We start from the raw sequence: 24,570 nt of genomic DNA, 5'->3' as shown, positions 1-24,570 counted from the left end.
TGGCAGAAAGTAAATAACAAGACATGTTTTTATGGATGTTCGGAGATAAAACTCCTACGTCACCCCTTCCTCTCGAAACCGCGAGAAGGATATTCACTAAGGAATACAAACACAATCCGATCGAGACTTATTTCCTGCTCGATAACACCCGTACAATTTTAACCGAAATTGTAAATACACACTTCAACTTAGCACTTAAGCTCTCTAGAGATAGAACACAATCTTATCACTTGTAAATTAATTGTCCATTGTGTCTCACATTTATTCCTCTTCAGCTGCTCCTTTTATAGATGAAATGTGCCAACGGTCACATTTCATTTCCTTGAATTTGATTGGTTGAGCAGAGGTTCAGTGATTCAGACCTGACGGTCAACTTTTCAGACTTGGCGGTCTGTTCTTTCAGTATGTAGGTCAAACCGGCTAGGTTTGTCTTTTACTCAATGTGGTAACTGTCGGTTAGACAGTTGTCTGTACTTGGGAGATTGTCTTTCTGATTTATTCTGAAGTAGAAAGATCTTATAAGACTGTCTTCTGCACCCTGCAGACTGTCCTCAAACTTGTATGGATATGGCAATGTTCAGTCTGTTCCTTTGGTATCATTCTCAACAGATACCCGAAGTGTCTTTTTATGCTGGTCGGTTGTTTATGTTAACCGGATGACTTCCGGTTTTTCCATAGCTTCTGATTGACCGACTGTCTGGTGTTTCCGGCCTTCAGTTTTGGCCGATCCTGTCTTTCTTGTTCGGTCAGGATTTTAGACGGTTTGATGACTTGACCGATGGAGTTTCTTAACCGGTTGAGTGATTTTGACCGGTCCGGTTCTTTGTCTGTTCCTGCATAGAATATTTGTTTGTGTTAAGTTCTATTAACCGGTCTAATTTTATCTAACAGGTTCCTTTCAATCTAAATGGTCCACCAAAAGATAAATGGGATAGGAGCTCAACGACTCAGACTACCAGAGCTCATTGTTTCTATCCATACTTTCCAACAACTAACGATAGATTTCGGCATAACCCACTATATGTCAGTAATGTTCCATAATGAGCTCCAAATTGCAACAATTTCATCACAGTGTAAGAGCAAGTGAGGCGTTGACTCCACCTTTTTATGACACATTTTACAACGATTTGCCATAATACACATTTTGTTTCATTCATCTATCATTCGTCAATATCTCTCAATGCATGACACTTCATCCAAAGAACAAGATTTTCGATTTAATTAAAACCCGAAAAGGAAAAAAAATACACGAGTTCATGGATTAAAGCAAGACAGTCCTTTTATTCTAATTTTAAAGAGAAAACAACTCACAAGAATTAATACAAACAAGCAACAATACTGCAAATCTAATCATTTAGCCTTAAACATAGACACCTTCGTGACTTCTCCAAATGTAATATTTCATCTTTGACATAGCTCTCAATTATCCGAAGTTAAGAGCATGCCCATCAAAAATGGAATTTGCCTCCATGTGTATAATGAAATTACTCCAGTATAAGGACACTCACCAAGGATGTGAGCAATGATTGATTCTTCATTATTAGAGCAAAGAATACAGCACGTACTCGGGATCGTCATAAACTTATTAATTTTGTCTCTCATCAGGAGTCTTTCACGAGTCTTTCACGATGGGCAAGCCAAATGACAATTTGATGTCGGGTATAATTTTAGATGCCATGCACAATGAGCCTAATCAATAATCTTCCCTCTAACTCGAATGCATTACCATGCATTTACTATTTACTTCAACCTTCCAAATATGTGAATTCTCTTGTTCAATAAAAGACATCTAATTAATCTCCTCAAGATTTTTTCCGCCTTTTGAAATTCGTCTCAGAATTGCATTACATTTACCATCCTTGACATATTCACACAAGGAATGATCAACGCTTAAACCAAGGCTAAAAAGACGTTATATATAATTTTTAAGTAAGAATTGAACCTTCATGTTTGGGTACAGATATATTATTTAATAAGCTATGTGCCAACTTTTAAGACTCAATTTACTTTTATAATTAATGTGTCTCACATCCACGTTTAATGTTAAAATTTTGAAACAATATTTGCCCCTTATCATTTAATCTCTTAGACTCTTATATTACTTAATACTTAGTGAGGTGCTATATTCATCCTTTATGATTATGAAACTCGGGACAAATCCCCCAACATCTGTTCTAGTAGATTTGGTGCTCCACCCTATACTCACATTCACAATATATATTGACTTTTCATTCTCTTTCTTAATTAATTTTGACTTATTCTATAAAATAATCACTTTTGTGAAGGTGGTGTAAGGTGGAGTACCAAATCTGCAACATCATATCTGAGCCCGAACAAATCTATTTTTAGAGTGAGGGGGCGCTTGGTTCAAATAAGGGAATCGGAATAGGAATGGGATTGATAGATGTGTGGAATGAGAATGGGTATGATTAATAGAAGTGTAGTGTTTGGTTATGAGTATTAATCATTCTCAATACCATTGATAGTGTTTAGATTTATTAGAGAGAAATTATTAATATTATTTTATAATTGAATTAGATTAATCTTTTTATTTTTTTATTTTATTTTAATTAATTAATTAAAAATATAAAATATTATTATTTTTATATTATAATTGTTTAAAATATATAAAATATTGAAGTGTGTTCTAATTTAATAAAATATAAATATCTAATATTTTATTATATTAATTATATATATATTTTTAAATACATATAAAAAATAATTGAATGATTCAATTTTTTTTATTTATAAATAAAAATTATCTATTAATAAAGATAATTTTTAAAAAATATTATATATTAATAATTAAATCAAATGAAATATAATATTTCACTTAATAATATATACTATTAACATTGTATAATATTTTTAATAAAAAAAATTATTAAAATATTTTATATCTAACTTTTCTAATATTTTTTCAATATTTATTTTATATAAAATTGTTATTTTATTTTTAAGTTTTTATATTTTAATTAATTTATTATAATTTTATTATTAATATATAATATATAAATTAATTATATAAAAATAATTTTTTTATTATTAGTTATTATAATTATTTTAAAATATTTATTTTATTTTATTAATTTTATATTATTTAAAATAATTTCTCAATATTATTTAAATAATTGAAATAATTTATTTCAATAAATAAATTAAAATAAATTATTATTTTAATTATAAAAGAACGTCTAATATAATTATAAAATATATATATAATATTATAATTATAATTATGAGAGAGAACGTGGGAGAGTGGACAATCATGGGAGAGAAAATACATTACAAGGGAATATGATTCATTCCTCCCAATTTAGAGAGGAATGGATGATTCCTGAGTATCCGGGAATCAAATCAAAGTTCTAGAATGAAACTCATCAACCAAACACTTCATTTTATTCCCTTTCCCATTCCTGAGTAAAAAAACCACGTACCAAGCATCCTTGAGTTCTTAAAAAATTAAGGTCCAATAGTATATGGTCAATCACATATATTTATACTAAAATAATAATAAAAACTCATCATATTCATATTATTATATATACTTACATAAATAATTTTGTATGGTTTATTTGGAAATTTGTATTTTATCATATTATTATAATTATTTTTTAAAATTATTAAAATAAGATTTAAGAGTGATTTTAATTTTATTTGATATACAATAAGTGATTGAATTAGATAAAAAAAAAATAAAAAGAGTGAATAAAAAAAATATGATTTTTGATAAATGTTTAAATCTGTTTGATCAATTTTTTTTAACAAATATAATTAGTTTAGATTTTTCATTTTTTAACAAATAAGCTAGGAATCCCCACGTTACAAATGCAAGTACCATATGAAATAGTTTTTAAAGTTGGATTAGTGTATAAATAATATCTTAGTACTAATGTAGGTTAATAAATTTAATTATCTCATATAAATTAATAAAAAAAAAAAAGATTCTTATAATGAAGCTTAACAATATTATTTTTTTCTCAAACTTAACTCCAGTACTTTTCACGAAAAACAAATTAGAAAGGAAATAAAAAGTTAAAAGAGGCAAATCATAGACCCCATTGCATTTGAAGCTGTGGGGGCATTAATTGCTTAAATTAATGGACATTTCAACTCTCAACCATGTCCATGCATATATAACTCATCTTTTTTATAACAAAACTCAAGATTGAATATTTCATGGACATAAATAACTAGTAATTGGTTGTTCAAAAGTTTGTTTTCAAATAACTATTCAATAGTTTCCTAAACTGGGAGAACTTGAACTTGAAGGTGTTCCCTACACATTTAGGAATGTGATGTTTCATCCACTATATCATATCCAAGCATCAACTATTGTGAAGGATCATAACTTTCTTTTGTGGAGTCCTCGATCGAGACCTAATCTCGAGTACTCTCAAAAACAAGATTAGTTAGGCTAATGATTGTCAACATTGTTTTTAAGGTTAAGATTAGTAGGAGTACCATCTCTATCTTAGATAATCCAAACACACCTAAGCGCCTTTAAAAGGAACTAATAAATGAATAGATGGCCGACTCATTTCCAATAATTGCAATTGAATTGACGTAGGACTCGTTTTCAATGAAATTGATAGCTCATGATCATCTATCCCAATTCAATTAATCAAAATTATGCATATATAGTCTCAATTCAATTATTAATAACTCATGAGAATCTCTATTATTTTATTATAATCAAATTATGATATATTTTGATTTGATTGCACAATTAGTTCCTAATCATTCAAAAATCAAGTTTAAAGTTCAATCATTACATAATTGTTTTTCTTTTTTTGCACTTTTAACCTTAGTTGAAAAGCTCTTATATGTATTTAATATTGAACTTTAATTAATAACTTAAATTGAAAGAAACACACAATATGGACCATTAATATAAAGTATTTACAATTGTTACTATTATAATACCAACACGAACACGAGTAATGAAACTCCGTTTCCATTCAAAGCACTTTGGAATCTAAGGTATTATACTAATTTATACTACGGGGAGAGGAGAGGAAAGTTTATCGCCGCCAACAGTGTGGCGGCGAGTGACCCGAATGTAGCAATAAAGTGCTGCAAGTATTGCAACAACAAGGCCTCCTATAATAACATCTCCGCCAGCCTCCGACGAGGAATGCTTTGTCATGATTGGCTTGATACCCATCTCCGGCGATTCCCCAACCGCGTCCTCTCCTTCTGATAACGGCGTGGCGATTGAAGGCGGGTCTGCGCTTATATGATACTGGCCGGTCATTCTCGATGATCCGTTGGCCAGTCTTGATTGAAGTAGAATGATTCCGGCGAGAATAAGAAGGAGAAATCGAATCATAATTAGAATTATGAGGAGTTTGATATAGTGAGTGGGTGATGTATATATAATTATGATTAAATATATATAGAAAGAAAGAAAAAATGGATCTCCAGCAGAGATAATCGTGTGGGTCGAAATAGGGGAGAAGGTTCATTATTAATTTATAGGAAATGGGACCATCCAAATAAAATTAAATTATTGACATGATTCTCTGTAACCTGTAGTTGAGACTAAGACTCAGAGAAACACGGTTCTTCATCATTTAATATATGTAACTAACTTTTTTTTTATTATTATAGTAATATAAGTAACACTAACCTTAAATTAAAAAAAGCATAGTTTTATATAAATTGAATGAGATTTTATTTTATTTTTTTAAGGTAAGAACTACATCCATGACTTTTACTTCCATACAAAAATATGCATACAATAATCAGGCTTTGTTATGTAGTTTCATTTTTTATTTAAAAAAAAAATACAATCTTTTCATCTATATTCTTATCAATATCTTTTAATCATAAACAAAAACAATAAAACATTATCTATTTTTTAATTATTACTTTTTTTTATAATATATTAATAATTGTAAATCATTTTACAAAACAAACTTTTTAAATGTCTATACAAAATAAATTTATTCAAATATATATATATATATATATATATATATATATATATATATATATATATATATATATACTTTTGTTTTATTCAATAAGCACAATAAAAAAATTGAATTACATATTTATTTTTAATGTATCAATTCTAATAAAACTCTGAATTTAACATGTTTGTGAGGGAGTAGTATTAAGATGAATAAAGGTTTTTGTTGTTAGGGCTGCAAATGAGTCAAATTATTCGTGAGCCGCTCGATTAAAACTCGACATGTGTTTGACTTTGATCAAATTCGAGTCCAGTTCGAGCCGACTTGTTTAATATTCAATTCTAACTCGAACACATATAAATAACTTGTTGAGCTTTTTCGAGCATGATAATAAATAATATATTTTTTTTATTTTTTTTAATATTAAAACTTAAAATTTAAAATAAATATTTTTTCATACACAAATATTTGAAATTTTAATTTTATTCCAGTTTTTCAAATCGAATTTGCAGGTATATAGTTGCGTTGAGCTTGCACTCAAGTTAGGCGCTTGAGCTCGAGTTCAAGTTGGCTTGAGTTTGGCTTGACTAATTTGTCGTCCTACGTGTTGCACTCAATTTAAACATGAAGACTCTTATCTTAGTGGTAGAGCACATGAATTATTTTCATAAATTTCAGATTTCACACTCAATCTTTAATAAAAACTATATAGAGACAATCGATAATAAAATAATATTATTGGAAATTAAGTTAGAGTTAAGAGATTTGGTGTGTAATTAATAGGAATAAAAATGATAGATGATGAGCGGTTGCATGTGGCATTATATAATATTAATTGTTTTGTGATGACTTCCATCTAATTATTTTTGTCAAATTTATAAATGCATGCATGCATGCAGTCAATCGAGTGATTTGAAGAGGGCAATTAAGAATTTAGCAGCTCTATATATATATAATATTTAATTAATATGGTCAATTAATTAATTCATTTATTCTGAAAATTAAATATCCAAAAGCCAGATCTAATCTAGAGTGAATCACAGTTGGCATGTAATTGTCTATGCTAGCTGGAGCCTAGAAGACTCTTACCAGGCATGATGTACTTACTATAATTAGCTAGCTAGGGATTAATATATATTGTCATTCATATTAATTATTATATTATTCTACGTTTTCAAATAAATACATTATTTAATTTCCAACCACCAACTATGAAAACCAAAATATTATGTCAAAACTGTTCATTAAAATACTTAATTAATAAAGTTATTTGTTTAAGATCAAATAAAAGCGTCTGTAGCTCAGTGGATAGAGCGTCTGTTTCCTAAGCAGAAGGTCGTAGGTTCGACCCCTACCTGACGCGAATGTAATTTTTTATTTTTAAATGCTTCTATACAAAAAAAAATATATATATATTAAATAGTTTTTTTATGTCTTAAAATAATATTTCATTATGAATTGGTGTATTTAATTGTCATTTTATTTTTGTCCTGGGGTTTCACATTTGCACGTGACCATATTTCAATTCCAAATCCTAAACTTCCCAAGGTGAAACTTAGAAAACAAAAAATGAATATAAGTCAGAGTGACACGAATTTATTCAAATTTATATATTCATTACAAAAATAAAAGGTAACCCTTGGCAGGTCTGGGTCATCCTAAGTAGGTAAACCATATCTATAATTGTTATATTTCTTCTTGTTGTTTGTTTGCAGATAGTGTCACTCCATTGTAAATCCAGGGAATGTGTTTTCTTCTTGTTATGATTTCTCGATATCGGTTATTTTCAACGTGTTAGAAATCGAGGTGACAAAATGAAGTTGGTTAATTCACAAAGGAAGCCCATGAATCAAACCAGCCTCGTTTCTTTTTGTAAAGTCATTTGAACCAATGCAAAATGAACTTAACTGGAGAATAGTTGTTGAACAAAATTCAATTACGATGTGACAAATAATATAACCACCGAAAAAACTTTATTGAAATTTTATTATTTGTATTGCTCGAGATGATAAATGTTTATTTATTCTGGAATTAAGTTCTTGAATCGTAATCAATTGTAATTAACAAGGCAGATATTCTCACTTTTATTTGGGATTTCAAAATATTAGCTTTGTATCTTACTCAGCAATTATACTTACTTACTCTTGAGCTATTCATATAAGATATTTTGGATAGTAGTAGAGTTGGATATGACATTTCTAATTTTAATATAATACAACTAAGTTTGTTTTGAAATAAAAATATATTAGAGAGTTGTGACATGAAAATCATTTAAATAAAAAATATTTAATTAATTCAAGTTGAGAAAAATATAATATTAGAGGAGAGGCAGACTTCCATTCTTTGGGGCCACCACTATCTTTGAAATTCTATGCAAATATTTAGAATAGAACAAAAATATGATGGAATTTTTTTTAATTTTTAATATGATATTTCATTTGAAAAAACATATCAGTTCATATTACACTTTTTCAATATATAAAATATTATTGAACTTATGCAGTTATGTGACATAAATTATGATATTAATACTTTTTTGGGTCGATTTTCATATATTAATATAGATCTAGAATTTGACTAAACATATAAAAACAAAAGTAGAAATTAGGAACTAATTAAATAATAATCTAGGTGCACCATATATTACATGCTAAAAACAAAATAACAAAACATGGAGCTCATGTCCTAATATAAACATCATTTTTTTTTTTTTGTTGATCGACAATGAATAATCAATGGCGGTGGTGTTCGCATTCGGTCGGCATGGTCGGGAATCGGGCAGTATCTTCACAATAATCATAAACCATATGATTAGCCCTAACCCAAATCAACTGATGGTTCTGATGTAGGTTCATTTCAGACAAAGTGGGTTCGTCCCACCAAAACCGACGTTCGTTACTGCTACTGCACCGTCTCTGACTCTCACTAGCCGGCGCACTAGCCGGGCACTCGCATGCGTCTATTGCAAAGCCACGGTATGAGGCCACGAATGGGGCGTGGGTCCAATCTGTTTTAACCCTACCGCCCTGAGTTGCCCAATCATCAGCATTCCAGATTGAACTGTAGACCCCCATTGCCTGATCTTTTGGGAATGGTATTCCTCTGTGTTCTAGATTTGTATGAACCCTAACTGGTGTTTCATCCACTAGAAATCTGATCCATCAAATAAAATAAAGACTTCATTTATTATTAGGTATGGACCCAGAACAAGAACCAGAACCATTAGTACAATTATTGATCTGAAATTGGACCCCACTATTACTTTAAATCATTTCAGAATTCAGACCCATGCCTTGTTTGTGTTTTTGTGAAGGGAGAAAGAGAAAATGAAAACTTACATAACTTGACGCTGATTCCAGAAAATTGAATAGGAATGGAAATCCTTGGTGGGATCGAACCAAAGGTTTAATCTTTGTTCTCTGTTACCGACTCCATTAACATAAACATTGGTTTGAACCAGGTAAGGTTCTCCTGTTGTATTGCCCAGGAACTCGAAATCGAATTCGTTGTGGGTCGGACCGTCTGATGACATCTGTAAACATCACAGTCACAGATTGATAAATCAAATCAGATCAAAAGAAAAAGAAAAGATTTTTCATTCAATAATCTGTAATAGCTAGAACTTACATAGAAAGCTGTGACAGTTCCAGCAGAGTCACCTTCTACAAGTTTAATTTGAGTGGTGACCTTTCCAAACATATACTTGGTTTTGGATGCAAACCCAGCACCTATTATCAAAAAAAAAGGTTATTAAGAAGAAGAAGAAGATGATAAACTGAAAAACAGAAAAGTGTTGTTGTTAGTTGTTACCAGAATAGTTATCAAGCTTCATCTTGAGTGTTTCTCCTTCGTAGACAAAATGGTCATAGGCCCAAGATGGCTGAAAGAGATCGTCGAACTTGGATGAGAATGCTGAACCCAGCATTAGACTCATGATGATGAACAGAAGAAGAACTGATGAACAAGAATGACCCATTGCTTTGCTTGGAATATGAAGATTTCAGGTTTTTGTGAAGAAGATGAGTTTCAATAGGTTAAATATGCGTCCTTTTATAGCCTTATCTCCTTTGGCTTCCCTAGCAAGAGACGTATGACAAATTAATCTTACCCATACCAATACCAATTCAAATTTTTAATTCTTACAAAGTACTCTACTAGGGGCTTTCAATGCTCTGTGTTTTAATTTCATTAGTTTTTTCTTTTTCTTTCTATGACCTTCTTCGGATAAGGGTTTAAAGAGAAAAAAAAAAAAAAATTGTAGAGTAAATTTTTTTTTTTTATGATTTTAAGAATGGTAAAGATTATTTTTTTTTTGTTAAATAAAAAAAAATCTTATTTGATAATTTTTATTTTATTTTATATTTTTAATAAAATGTATATTTATATTTAAAATATAAATATAATAATATATATATATATATTTTTTAGTCAATAATTTAAGTGATTTAATAATAATAACATATAGGAATTTGATAAAAAAAAAAAACAAATAAACTAAAAAAACAAACTCTTATGGTCGTTTTATTTTTTTATTATTTAATATAAAAAAAAATTACATATTGTATCCTATTTTTTTAATTATTAATTATTTTATTTATATATCAAAATAATAAAATATTTTTATTAATTTATACAATTTAAATAAAAAATACTAAAATAAATAAATCCATTAAAACCTAAATAATTATTTTTTATATCCAATAAAAATCCTTAAATAACCCAATATAAAACAGACTCTTGGTCTAATAAAATTTATTACAGTTTTCACATAAATTATTAATTATTTTAATGTATTTATATATTGACTTAATAAGTTGTGTATTTATGAACTGAGTGAAATAATTACAATTTTGTATAAAGAAAATATTTTAGATTCAAAATTCTCACTACAAATTCCTTAAATTTAACTTAAAACCATATTTAGGTTGTGTTATCTTTGTAAAATTTAGGCCTGGTTCGTTATGATTTATTAAAAAAACGAATTCAAAATCAAATATATTTCACTCCACTTTAATTCATCACATCACTCAAATTATTAACTAAAATACTAAAATATTCTTTATTTTAAATTATTATTTTATTTATATATATCAATAATTTTTAAGTTTTTTTTCCAAAATAATCATTATCTCTTCAAAATCATTACCCATTATTTAATTTTTCTCTCTCTTAGTTTTTTAAAAACCCACAACCGAAAAGAAAAAAAACTTGTATGTGCTTCCTACCATTAAAACAAAGTGAAAAAAAAAATCAGTGTATTATAATTACTATTATATAATATATGTACGCTCGTATAAACTTTTTTTTTACTCAAAAAAGTCTTTACAAAAAATATAGCAAGTATATGCCAGGATGTATTAATTATTTAAAAATATAAACTCTTATTTTCAAAACTAAAAGTCAAAAAGTGTAGAAATATAAACATGATTTTTTACTTGCAAGGTAAATATTTATGAGTGACATATTACTTTTTTATTTTACTTAATAATTCAAATTAATTAAATATCATTTCACTCGTTTATGTTCTTCTCATTTATTATATTATTAAATTTATTTATTAAAATACTTTTATTTTAGATTATTATTACATATTAACATTTTAAATATTATCATAAAAATATCATTTATCTCTCCAAATTAAAAAAAAAACTCAAAGCCTTAAACTATTGTTATATTTATTTACCTACTGTGAAAGTATATATTTTAAGTTGTATGAATTTATTAAGGATGATATTAAATAAAAGAAGCAAATAAAAATAAACAATCCTATAAATACAAACTAATCAAAGTTATGAAACCAGTCACATATATTGGCTAATATGGTATTTTATTAATAGAAAACAAGACATAATAATATGGTACAATGTATAATAATTGTGATAATAATATAACTGTACCCACTATAAATTAATGAAATGATCATATATTATTTGAACTTAAAATATTTTAATAAAAAAAGAAAATTTAAAACCTTATCACTTCTTCATTTTATTAACTTGTGTAACAAATGTAAGATTGGAATTTAAAAATAAAGAAAGGTCACAGATATCTATGCATGGATATTATTATCCAGGTGGCATGCCATATGGTCCTAAAGATAGCCACGCAAAATAGAAGAAGAATATAGCCGTTGGGAACTGTAGTACGTATGTTAGCTGGCACAAGGCTGGCTGTTTTTTTAAAAAAAATTATTTTTATTTTTATTTTTATTTTGGGGAGGCATGTAGTACGACATGTCACTATTTGTGGAAAGAATGAGTAGTAACACTAACCAATAAGAAGGAGCCACGTAAGAGAGTACAGCTGGTGAGTATTATTATTATTGTCCAGGCTGTAATTTGGGGGATATAAAAGGCAAAGTAAAGGTGACCTCTTTTGTTTTTTGTTTTGGGGATGGGCTTGCCAGCTAGCTATTAAACATTACTGTCTGTGACTCACCCACCCCCAAAATTTATGGGATCTAAAAAACACTGGAATATGAGTTGGTATATTTTTTTTTTTAAAACTGTGATATTTATTTTTACTTTTTCTGTTTAAATTTTTTTATTTATTTAAAAAATAAAAAAAAAAATATTTAAAAGAGAAGATAAGAAAGACTATAAAAGTTTGAGAAATGATGGAGAGAATTTGAAGTAAAGAATGACGTGACACAATCTACCATCTGATTTAAAAAAAAGAACAAAATTTTTATCTCCAGATTATCCTTTATTATTTTTCCAACAAGTGATACAGTGACACATTATTCACCCTCCTAAATTCTCTTTCACTATCCATACTCAAAATTGTAATATGAAATAATGACATTTACCGTATTAACTTTAACCTTCTTTTATGGAGCAAATAAATAAATAAAATTCATCTTATGGCACTTGGTTGATTGTTGATGTTTAAAAAGTGTTAATTTTGTTTTGTTGCTGAGAATTAAAGGTGTTAATTATATACAATTTTTATGAGAATAATCAAGCCAAATGCTTTAAACATGGTCCCCCTCTTCATTTCCCTCACTCATTATTCATTATCCATGAAATGAATGCCCATCATATCTATCTCTCTTTTTCTTTTGCCTACTAGACATTATGTGGCTTGGTTAAACGCATTTTATCAACACGTGACAATCATAAAAATACAAAAAATCATAAAAATACAAAAATGTTACCAATTTATATATTGGATTATAGTTTTTTTTTTTTAAGTTTAGGGTGAAAAAAATAATAATGGTAGATGATTTTAAGTTTACTAAAAAACTTAAATGGTATTAATATATAAATAAAATAATAAATAATAATTTAAAATAAAAAGTATTTTAATATTTTAGTTAATGATTGATTAAAAATTAATTTTGTTTAAAATCTAAAAAGAAAATGCCTTATAAATTATTGTTAATATTTTCCTTTTTTTATTTTTTTATAATTTTTTCTTTGAAAAGTTATCATCTTGATAGTTTGATGACTTTTCTAGCATTAAAAGATGTCTTGTTTCTCTTTCGACCACTCAAATTTAAGTTGGTGTTGTATTTGGTACGATATGAAATTCAGTTTAGTTTAATCGAATTTGTTGTATCGGATTTTTGTAATCCGAATAATATTTTCAATTTTTTGTAGGTTGTGTGTTGTTTATACATTTTAATCGTGTTGATGATCATTTATCGAATTTGTGTTGGTGATCATTTATCGAGTTAATGTTTGTCTCTTTCTTTGAAACATGTTATCGGATATGAAATTATTTTTTATTTTTATTAATTTTATTTTCATTATTATTATTTTATAATAAATAGTTTTTTTTTAATTTATCTTTAATCTAAAAATCTTTTACATGTATTCTCTAATAATTTATATAAAATTCTCGCTATTTCGATAATATTTATAGAGAATCAGTTATCATATGAAAAAACTTTTTTCGGCGTTACTAACATACCCTCAGTCAGACAATTTTTTTTTTTTATTATCGCTCAGAATTTTGGATAGAGATTTCTCAAACACCACTTAATTAGTTTGTTCAACTTGTTATATTTAATCACCTTATTGTTATGAAACTTAACATCTTTTGAGTCACCTTACAAAAATTACATGATTATTATATGACTTATATTATTTTATTTTATTTTTGCAAATTTGTATCATTTAACCTTTCGTTATATTTTATTATTTATAAATTAATGATATATTTGTAACTCCTAATTTATTTTAATTATAACTAATTCTTTATAAATAAAATAAATAAAAAATAAAAAATTTATTGTTTAAATTAGTTATTAACATCAATTAATTACACTCCAATTTGATAGTTCAAATTTGCAAAATTTTAATTCTAGCTAAAAAAAATTAAAGTTAAAATAAGAATATAATAAAAACAATATCTATGTGGCCACTTGTTTGGTAATAAATAAAAAATTAAAAGACAACTGTGAAAAAGGAAGTGAATCATTAAACTCTTTTAATCAATTATTTAGTATATAATTCCCTTAAACCTTCTACTTTGCAGTCCACTAACCATATTTTAAATGTTTAGATTCAATTAATTAATTAATTAATATTATGATTAATCCTAAAGTAAAATAAATTATGGAATTCAGCACAACTCCACCATCTTCCTTAAGTAATCATAAGACAAGATTAACAATCATGAATTTTACCTTTAACCATTATGAAGAACCTGGCCAAGTAATGATGAACTCTTTTTATTTTTTTTTACAAATCCTATTGATTATATATTAAAAATTAATTTTTTTATAAATAAATTACTCTTCCAAAACAGAGGTAATGATGGGGAGAAGATAAGGCAAGAGTTGGAGTGCACGCATTTCTAACCCTTCCTGCTGCCCTATTAACTATTACGATTTATGCCACTGGGACCAATTCATTTTTAAGTCTAGTAAAAACTAAATAGTAATCAGATTGAAATGAATGCAATTCATACATTAAAGGGAAAAAAAAATCAAATATTTGAAAACAATAATAGGCTCATTGTTATTTGAGTCTCGAATTTAAGTCAATTTTCGTTCAATCAGCTTGAACTTTGAATGGTGTAATATGAGATCGAACTATCAAAAATTTAGCCATTTAAATATTTTCTTAAATAAAAAAATATTTGCCACGTAATTTTTTTTATAATTAATTTGATATGTTTTAAAAAAAAATAATATTTATAGATGTTTATTACTTTTTTTTTTAAATTAAAAGTTACTTTGAGATTTACGACTTCTAATTTGTCGAAGTTTGTTTGTGTGACTAAAATATAGATAGATTTTGTATTTACTTTTTAAATAACTTCTTTTTATGTACGGTCTAATTTTAAATGTAAATGTATTTAAAATAAAATATTTTTTTCGAAATATACTTGTTCAAAATTGTCGAATACAATTTGAATGTCTTAAAAATGTGTATAAATAATTTAAAAATTGAAAAAAAGGAGAGAATTGCTATTTTATTTATATAAATATGGTAAATTAATTAAGAAAAATAAAATATTACGTTAGAGTAAAAAGAAGGGTGTAACCCCAAAAACTCTTGTCCCAAAAAAAAAAAAGCTCGAGATTGGATAAATTTCAATCTCGATTTACGAGTCAGGAATATTTTAAAATAAAATATTATTTTAAAAGATTTTATGAGAATATCCTGACATTTTGAAATTAATTAAAAGTAATTAATTTATGATTAAATTTTAAATAATCTTTTAGATTTGAAATAATAAAATAAAAATTTGTTTTTTAAAATATGTATTTAAATTAATTAAAAGATTATTTATTTGATAAATAGTTGTTAATTTTTAAGCTTAAAATCAATAAAATGTATACATATACAAACATATTTTAACTAGAGTTTTTTTTGGTTCGTAGGTTGGTCATTGGTGTTACTCGAGAAAGAGTTTTCGCGCTACATCCTCTGTACCCTTTAAAAATGGTCTCTACTCTATAAAATTTTGGCTTTTGATAAATTATTTGTATAATATTTTATTTAACCAATTATTTTTCCGGTCCTAGACATACACAAATTTTTGTGTATTTAAAATTGTAACAACAATATTTAAATTTACAATTTTAAATGCTAGTACATGTCTTTGAGGATAATGACTAAAGATGAATATATTTGAATAACATCAGTTTAAAAGACATTAGAGTTTAAAAATATTAAAATAAATCTCAAACGAGCCCTTATCAAAATATTTTTTTGTATTTTAATCAAAGATGACTGCCATTCGTCGTCGAGAAGAAGACGGAGACGTAGGGCAAAATAATGTCGTTTCGAGTCTTCCGCTTTTGAGAGTTGAGGGAGGGGCAAAACAACGATGTTTTTGGGCACGTGCGCGGACACTGAGCGTTTCGTCAATGCTCGGGTGTTCCGTCTATGTTGGGGGAACATTATTGGAGTAACTATTTGGTAATTCGCTGCTTCGTGAGCGCGTCTTCCTCCATTGTAGCTGGTGACATGGTGCATTCCTGAGTGTTTGATGAGGATCTAGCACATATCCGAAGGATGTGGTTCATGCTACAACAACTCTTCCGAATTTCGGCCACACGGGATCACGCTTTATTTTTAGTTTAAGAATTTGTTTAAAATTAGATTTTCTTTTACCCTTTTGGCTTTATTTTAATTTTAAAAATATATAAAATATTTTGAATAAATATGATATATGTTTTTGTCAACTTTCTTTTTAATATAATTTTAAGTTTAATAAATAATTTTTTTGAGATAAAATAAATAAAATATTTATTTTAATTTATTTTAATTTTTCTAAAATTAATTTGAGATAAAATGAGTATAACATTTATCTTCAATTATTTTATTTAGGATAATTTGAAACATTATATAACACAATTTAAATTTTAAAAATATATGGAAAAAAAAATTCAAGCACATCTATGGGCTTGTTCGGTCGAACCAATTCCTGTTCTACCCACCTTTCAAACAATTTTTCTCAAACTACCCACCTTTTCATTCACATTCCCAAACTACTCACCTTTCTCACTCTAAATCATTAATCAACCTTTTAATTACACATCTTCTACATTAAATTCACTAATTACTTTATTTTATAAATACAAATATATATAATTAAAATTAATAATATATATTAAATAAAATATATTATATAAATATTAAAATAACACATCTATTTTATTTTTACTTAATTTTATAAATATAATATAAATAATTAAAAATAAACATTATAAATTAAATAATACAAATAAATATTATAAACTAAAACAAAAATCATTACTTACACCTTTAATATTATATATTAAAATAAAATATATTATATTATATAAATATTAAAATAACACATACATTACATTAAATATTAAAATAAGACATATATTTTATTTCTACATAATTTTATAAATATAATATATATAATTAAAACTAAACCTACTAAATTAAATATCAAAATAAATATTATAAATTAAAATTAAATAAATAACATAAACCTTAAATAAAATAAAATAAACTAAACCTTAAAATAAATTACCTAAATCTTAAAATATTTATAAAATTATTAATTTAAAAAATCTTAAAATTAAAATAAATTATAATAAACTTTAAAATATAAATATTATTTTAATATTTATGTAATATATGTATTATTTTAATATTTATATAATATAATATATTTTATTTTATTTTAATAAATAATATAATATTAAAATTTTATGTAATGTAAGTTATGTTAGTGTATAATATTTTATTTTAGTTTATAATATTTATTTGAATTATATTTATAATATTTAATTTTAATTATATATATGTATTTATAAAATAAAGTAATTAGTGAATTTAATATGAAAGATGAGTAATTAAAAAGTTGATTAATGATTTAAAGAGAGAAAGGTGGGTAGTTTGGGAATGTGAATGAAAATGTGGGTAGTTTGAGAAAAATTGTTTGAAAGGTGGGTAGGACAGGAATTAGTTCTTGTTCGGTCCAGGTTATTTAAATAACCTAGAGAGAGAAATGATTATTGGTAATGATTGATGATAATTTTGAGGAAATAATGATGTTTTTTTGGTAAAAAGACGTAAAAGGTATTGATATATATAAATAAAATAAATAATTATAATTTAAAATAAAGAGTATTTTAGTATTGAGAGGGGGGAGTGAAGTGACAATTAATTTGGTTGGGTTATTTGGAAATCCAAATCCAAATAAGGCCTAAGCAATTGGACCCAAAAAAAAATATATAAGAAAGTCTAAAATGTGCCCAAAACCCGATAAGACATAAAAAAACCCAACCATGTTCACCAGTTCTTCAATTCAACCCTTGACCTTTAGCTTTTGTTACACTTTCACCTCTAAACTTTCTGTTCGTCTAATTCTTACCCTAAGTTTGGACTTGGCCGATTCTACCCTTAATTTCCTAATTACTTGAAATATTTCCATCTTTTGTGACTTAGTCATTGATGATTACAATAATGTGCATAAGGGTTCATATTAGTACTCTATTTGTTATTTACCTTATCTTGCTATAACCCAATTATAATATGACCCATTATCTACTATGAATTGATCTGGGCTTTTCTAGTAGATCAATTGATGTCATAAGTAATTAATATCCCATTTGAATATTTGGGATTTGCTTCAAAATATTTTGATCTGTTTTTTTCTGGTAGATACAAAACGGGCCATTGATGTCATAAATAGTAAGTAATTAATACCCATTTGAATATTTCTTCAAAATGTGATATTCCATATTGTATAAACTAAACATTTATTCCATAAATTTAATATGATTTGTTTCTCCCAAACAAACAAAATAATGCTTTTAATTATAATGATGAAATATTTTCATTAATCAATATTTGTCCGAAGAACACAAAGTGTGATGAAAACAGTGAAGGTATCTCTAATATATGTATGTAAATAATTATGAAGTGAGGCAACACAATATAAAAGTAAAATCAACAACTTCTGTGTTTTATGTTTGGTTACAAAGAATGAACTATTTTTTTTTTTACCCATGTTTCAAATCATTTTTTTTAAACTATCCACATTTTCATTCCTTTTTTCAAACTATCCACATTTTCTCTAAAATATTAATTAACATTTTAATTAATCTCTCTCTTAATCCATTAATTAACCCTTTCTCCCTATCTTAACTTATTAATTAATTTTTCCCCTCAATTAACTAATTAAATATATTATATTAATATTAAAATAAAATAACACATAAATTTTAATTTTATTTAAATTTATAAATATAATATATATATTATCTTTTCTTTACCTTACAATTTTTACTAAATTTATAAATCTTTATTATACATTTATACTCTTTTTTCTTTACATTATTTGAATTTAATCTCAATTAATTCATTTATAATATTATTGATCAATCATATAATTTAATCTATCTTTCAAGATGTTAAAATATTATTTATTTATTTTTAAATTTATTATTATTGTTATCAATTTATTTAATAGGAGGTTAATTTAAATCATTTTAGTTAGTTTTATCATCAAACAAAATCAATAATAAATATAAAAATTATTTAATAATTTAACTTATACTCCCAAATAATAAATTTGTTGAAACCTTAATTCTTCAAATAACATCTCATCAAACAAGACTATATATATTTATAATATATTTTCACCATATTAAATAACTCATATTTTAAAATTTTAGTTTACTTATTTATTTTTAATTAACATACTATAATTATATATTATATTTTAATTTTTATTAAAATAAAAAAATAAAAATTAATTAAATATAAATAATATGAGATTATTCTTTTACTTAAAATACCATAATAAATTAATTTAATATTTAGTTTTCACATTTTATTACAGTTGGAATTCTACATTTTCAAAATTAAACCATTGTTTTATGTCGTAGTTAATTTTATTTTTTAATAAAGTATAACTAGCATAACACCCAAGTCATCAAATCACCCAATTCATCAAATATGTGTTTTTTTTTCTTTTAGTTTCCTTACCACTGGGCTATTTTTATGAATTAGTTAATTTTGGTTGATACTCTCTAACACAACATTTCTTTTTAAATAAACTAGACTATATAAAGAGAATAATGTAAAGAAAATATAGTGAATATATAGATTTATAAATTTAAGTAAAAATTATAATGTAAAAAAAAGTATATATATATTATATTTATAAATTTAAGTAAAATTAAAATATACGTGTTATTTTATTTTAATATTTATATAGTATATTTAATTAGTTAATTAAGAAAAAATGAGTTAATTAATAAGTTAATTAATAAAGTTTAATTAATAGTCAAGAGAGAATGAGTTAATTAATAGGTTAAGGAAATAATGAGTTAATTAAATATTTTAGAGAGAGAATGTGTGTAATTTGGGAAAATGAATGAAAATGCGAGTAATTTGGGAAAAATTGTTTGAAACATGGGTAGAACAAGAAATGGTTCATAAAACCATCTCCAATTCATACTCATATTCTCAAATTCAAAATGCAGTAAATGTCAGTAATTCAACTTCAATCCAAAATTCCATTTTCAAATTTAAAAGAATATTTCATTTTATACAAATTTTTTATAATTTTTAATAACTATTCATATATTTATCAATTTTATAAATTAAACCTAATTACCATATTATTAATCATATTTGTATTTGTATTGATTATCATTATTTTTTTTTATATTTAGGTTGTATTTTTAATTATTGTGGAAAATGTAATTTTTATTTTTAAGTATGATAAGAGATTATTTTTAATTATAATAAGAAATGTAATTTTTATTTTTAAATATTTTAAAAAAATATAATTATTGTATTTGGTTATTTTTTAGTTTTTTTTATCAATATTATTTATTATTATAAATTTATGATATATAAAAAATATTAATATAAATATATAAGATAAAACATAATATAAATAAATTATATACAAAATTAGATATAAAATTTAATTAAATTAAAAATTAAAGAATTAAAATAAATATTAAGAATAAATGATATAAAAAAGTTAAATACCCAAATCTAAACATTAATAAACTTTAGGGGTTTCTTTTGAATTTTTAATTCAATTATGCGTAATGAATATTGTAAACCGGTTTGGGTAGGGTACTGTTAGAAATGCTCTAAGGGAATGATAATTATGAAAATAATTGATAAATGTGAGAATAGGTATATAATTGTTAAAAGCAGGCTGATTTACATAAGGTAAGGGTGGGTTGAAGCCCACATAAAAAAAATTAAGATGATATGATATTAATTCATAATTTTTTAAATATTTTAAATTTAATTCACTATTTTTTATTTAATTTTTAAAAAATAATAAAATTTACCTTTATCTATTAACTTTATCTATAATTTTCTCACAATTTTTCTAAATTTATTACAAATCTTTTTTAAACCAACCCCAAACTCAGAATTTCTGAATTAATCCTTGTTAAACATTAGTGTTTGATTAAGACCATTGCAATGATTATAGAGAAATTATTATTATTATTTGTAACAAAATTAGTATTAATTAAAAATATAAAATACTATTATTGTTATATCATACTTATTTCAAAATATTGAAGTATGTAGTAACTTAATAAATAAATAAAAATATAAACACCTAATTATCAATGGATTATACTAATTACATTCTTTTCATCCAAAAAAAAAAAATTAAATTTTTCCAATTTTTTTTAATATGTTATAAGATTTCTCAACAAATTACCTATATAATTTTTTTAGAATTACAAATAAAATATTAACAATCAAACATAAACAATATGAGTTAATGTCTTTAAAATATTGTATAATAATCACACACATTTATATTAAATATAATGTTATACTATAATTTTTTTATAACATTTTTTATTAAAATATTTTATATTTGACTTTTATAATATTTTTTAAATAAAATTTTCATATAAAACTCTTCATTTTTTCTTTTGTTTTTAAGTTTTTATATTTTTCATTTTAATTAATTTATTATAATAATATTATTTATGTAATATTTAAAATTAAAATTATATAAAAATGATCATATTATAATTAATTATTGTATTTATTATTAAAATTAAAATTATTTATATTTTATTTTTAATAATTACCAGATATTATTTAAATAATTGAAATATTATTTTTAAATAAATAAATAAAAATTATTATTATGGTTTTAATTATAAAAGAATGACTAGTATTATATATATAATATAAAGTACTTATCAATATTATGAAAAAGAAACAAGTACCCTTAACTCTAATATTCTAGTTTCTTATATATTATGTAGATTTTGAATGTAACCTGTTTGTTAGTAAACTTTGCATCAGTCTTATTGTGGGAAATTGGACTAAATGACCCTAAAGATAAGGGTATTTGCGTCCGTGGTCACTGATAATTAAATTTGATCTGGTGACCACTTTATTTTTTTTGGACGAAATTACCCTTTTCGCGTAACGCGAAGTGGCCTCGCGAAACGCGAAGTGAATTAGGTTAATATAAATACTTAAAATTTTCATTTTCTTCATTTTGCTTCTCTCTCTTTCTCTCTCTTCTCTCTCTTCTCTCTCTGTTCTTGTTCGTCGGCCGGCGACGACGAAAACTTTGGCGACGGCGACGACGAAAACTTTGGCGACGAGGACTACGATTATGCCCCATGAATCTACAAAGATAAGAAAACCTTAACCTGAATCGATGTTTATAATACAGATTTATGTTCTTATTTCAATACCTTCATTTCAAACCCTAACTCTAACCCAAATCGATTTATGTTCATGTTTCCAGCATCTCCATCTGAAAACCTTAAATCAATTAAATCTGTTCATATTGGTTCATACTGGTTCATATTGATTCATTTTTTTGTTCATCTTATTGTTCTTATGTCGATGATGATATTTGCAGATCATATGGGTTCTGTTTCGTGAAGTGCTTCTCGTTACGCGAAGTACTTCTCGTTACGCGAAGTACTTCTCGTTACGCGAAGTACTTCTCGTTACGCGAAGTACTTCTCGTTACGCGAAGGGCTTCTCGTTATGCGAAGGGCTTCTCGTTTCGCGAAGGGCTTTATGTTTCGTCATATGGGTCTGGATTCAGTGAAGAAGTATTTACAGCAAGACGGAAATCGGCTAAGTGTCGACGTTATAGATGAAGGATTTTCTCAATAGTCAATACAATTGAGTTGTTTTCATTTAGGTGTTCTATAATTATATGTTAAAGAGTTTATTTATAGAATTGCATTTTGAAAAGGGGGAGACAGAGAGAAATTGAGATTGGACTTGGATAAACTTCCCTTTCATATTAAGGGACTTTAATCCAATTTGCATTATTAAACTTAATTCTAATGGACATTAAAATAAGCTTCATTTACTCAAATTCTCTAATTAAAATGAGGCTTCATTTCTTTTGTCTGTTTTATTTTTTTAATCAGATATATATAAAGTTTTTCTAATTATTAATGTAATATTGTACTTTCATCCTGTCATCTAAAGAAATCAAATGATAAACATATTTTTGTTATTTACATTTGGGATAGAAATTTAAGACAAAACTCACCAAAATGTAATATTTTTATCATTCAAACTCACCAAGAAGTTTCAAACTAGACTAGAGAGTTATCATATATAAAGCTATAAAAAAACAAAAAATGGAGGACCAGTCTAGTTATTATTTGAACAAATAAGATATATCTTTTCTTTGGATATTGGTGGTAGTCTATTATGGAAATGAAAAATTGTTCTCATTCACCTAATCATTCACCTAATATTTTCTTTGTCCTCGTCAATTTGTTCTAGTTGTTCATATTGCGCACCACCACGCCCATTATTATGATTGTCTGATTTTCTTTGTCCTCGTCGACGACATTCATGTTCATACAATCCCTCCACTTCATCCTCCGGTTCCTCACGATCCTTTGGCTTCTCATAAGATCGCTCACGAGATTTCTCCCTATCACCCTCTCTATTTCTTCCCTTTTCACGGGATTTTTCCCTACACATAATGGGGTGAACATTAGAAGCATTCATATCAAAATGCACAAACTGAAATTCAGATTAAAAAACACTAACTGTGTTTGGGAGAGGTACAATTCCAATTCTTTTGTTTGTTTAACAATTTAAAACTAAGAATTCAAATGAAAGCACCAAGGGTGTATGTAGTATTACCGGTTTGCATGACGATCAACCCTTTAGTATTCGTAGTGCTTATGTAGTATGCCCTTCGCGAAACGAGAAGCCCTTCGCGAAACGAGAAGTCCTTCGCGTAACGAGAAGTACTTCGCGTAACGAGAAGCACTTCGCGAAACAGAACCCATATGATCTGCAAATATCATCATCGACATAAGAACAATAAGATGAACAAAAAAATGAATCAATATGAATCAATATGAACCAGTATGAACCAATATGAATCAATATGAACCAGTATGAACCAATATGAACAGATTTAATTGATTTAAGGTTTTCAGATGGAGATGCTGGAAACATGAACATAAATCGATTTGGGTTAGAGTTAGGATTTGAAATGAAGGTATTGAAATAAGAACATAAATCTGTATTATAAACATCGATTCAGGTTAAGGTTTTCTTATCTTTGTAGATTCATGGGGCATAATCGTAGTCCTCGTCGCCAAAGTTTTCGCCGTTGCCGTCGCCAAAGTTTTCGTCGTCGCCGGCCGACGAACAAGAACAGAGAGAGAAGAGAGAGAAAGAGAGAGAAGCAAAATGAAGGAAATGAA

At 25.9% G+C, this 24,570-nt stretch overlaps 1 protein-coding gene and 1 non-coding gene across 2 annotated transcripts; one reads left to right on the top strand and one right to left on the bottom strand.

The window, feature by feature from the left end:
* Positions 1-7,211: 7,211 nt before the first annotated feature.
* TRNAR-CCU lies at positions 7,212-7,284 on the top strand. Its single transcript has one exon. It is a non-coding gene; the product is annotated as a tRNA-Arg (tRNA).
* Positions 7,285-8,519: 1,235 nt separating this feature from the next.
* Positions 8,520-9,951, bottom strand: LOC124919777 (xyloglucan endotransglucosylase protein 6-like). The gene is made up of 4 exons (XM_047460110.1): positions 9,732-9,951; positions 9,549-9,649; positions 9,260-9,453; positions 8,520-9,074 (listed from the first exon to the last, which is right to left on the bottom strand). Exons 1-4 carry the CDS (start codon positions 9,895-9,897, stop codon positions 8,654-8,656), a joined length of 882 nt encoding a protein of 293 aa, XP_047316066.1. The 5' UTR covers positions 9,898-9,951; the 3' UTR covers positions 8,520-8,653.
* Between the last annotated feature and the right edge of the window lie 14,619 nt (positions 9,952-24,570).

This window comes from Impatiens glandulifera, chromosome 1 (assembly GCF_907164915.1).
Source record: "Impatiens glandulifera chromosome 1, dImpGla2.1, whole genome shotgun sequence".
Classification (NCBI taxonomy): domain Eukaryota; kingdom Viridiplantae; phylum Streptophyta; class Magnoliopsida; order Ericales; family Balsaminaceae; genus Impatiens; species Impatiens glandulifera.
The sequence above is the reverse complement of the archived record's forward strand: the minus strand, read 5'-3'. Positions and strand labels throughout refer to the sequence as shown.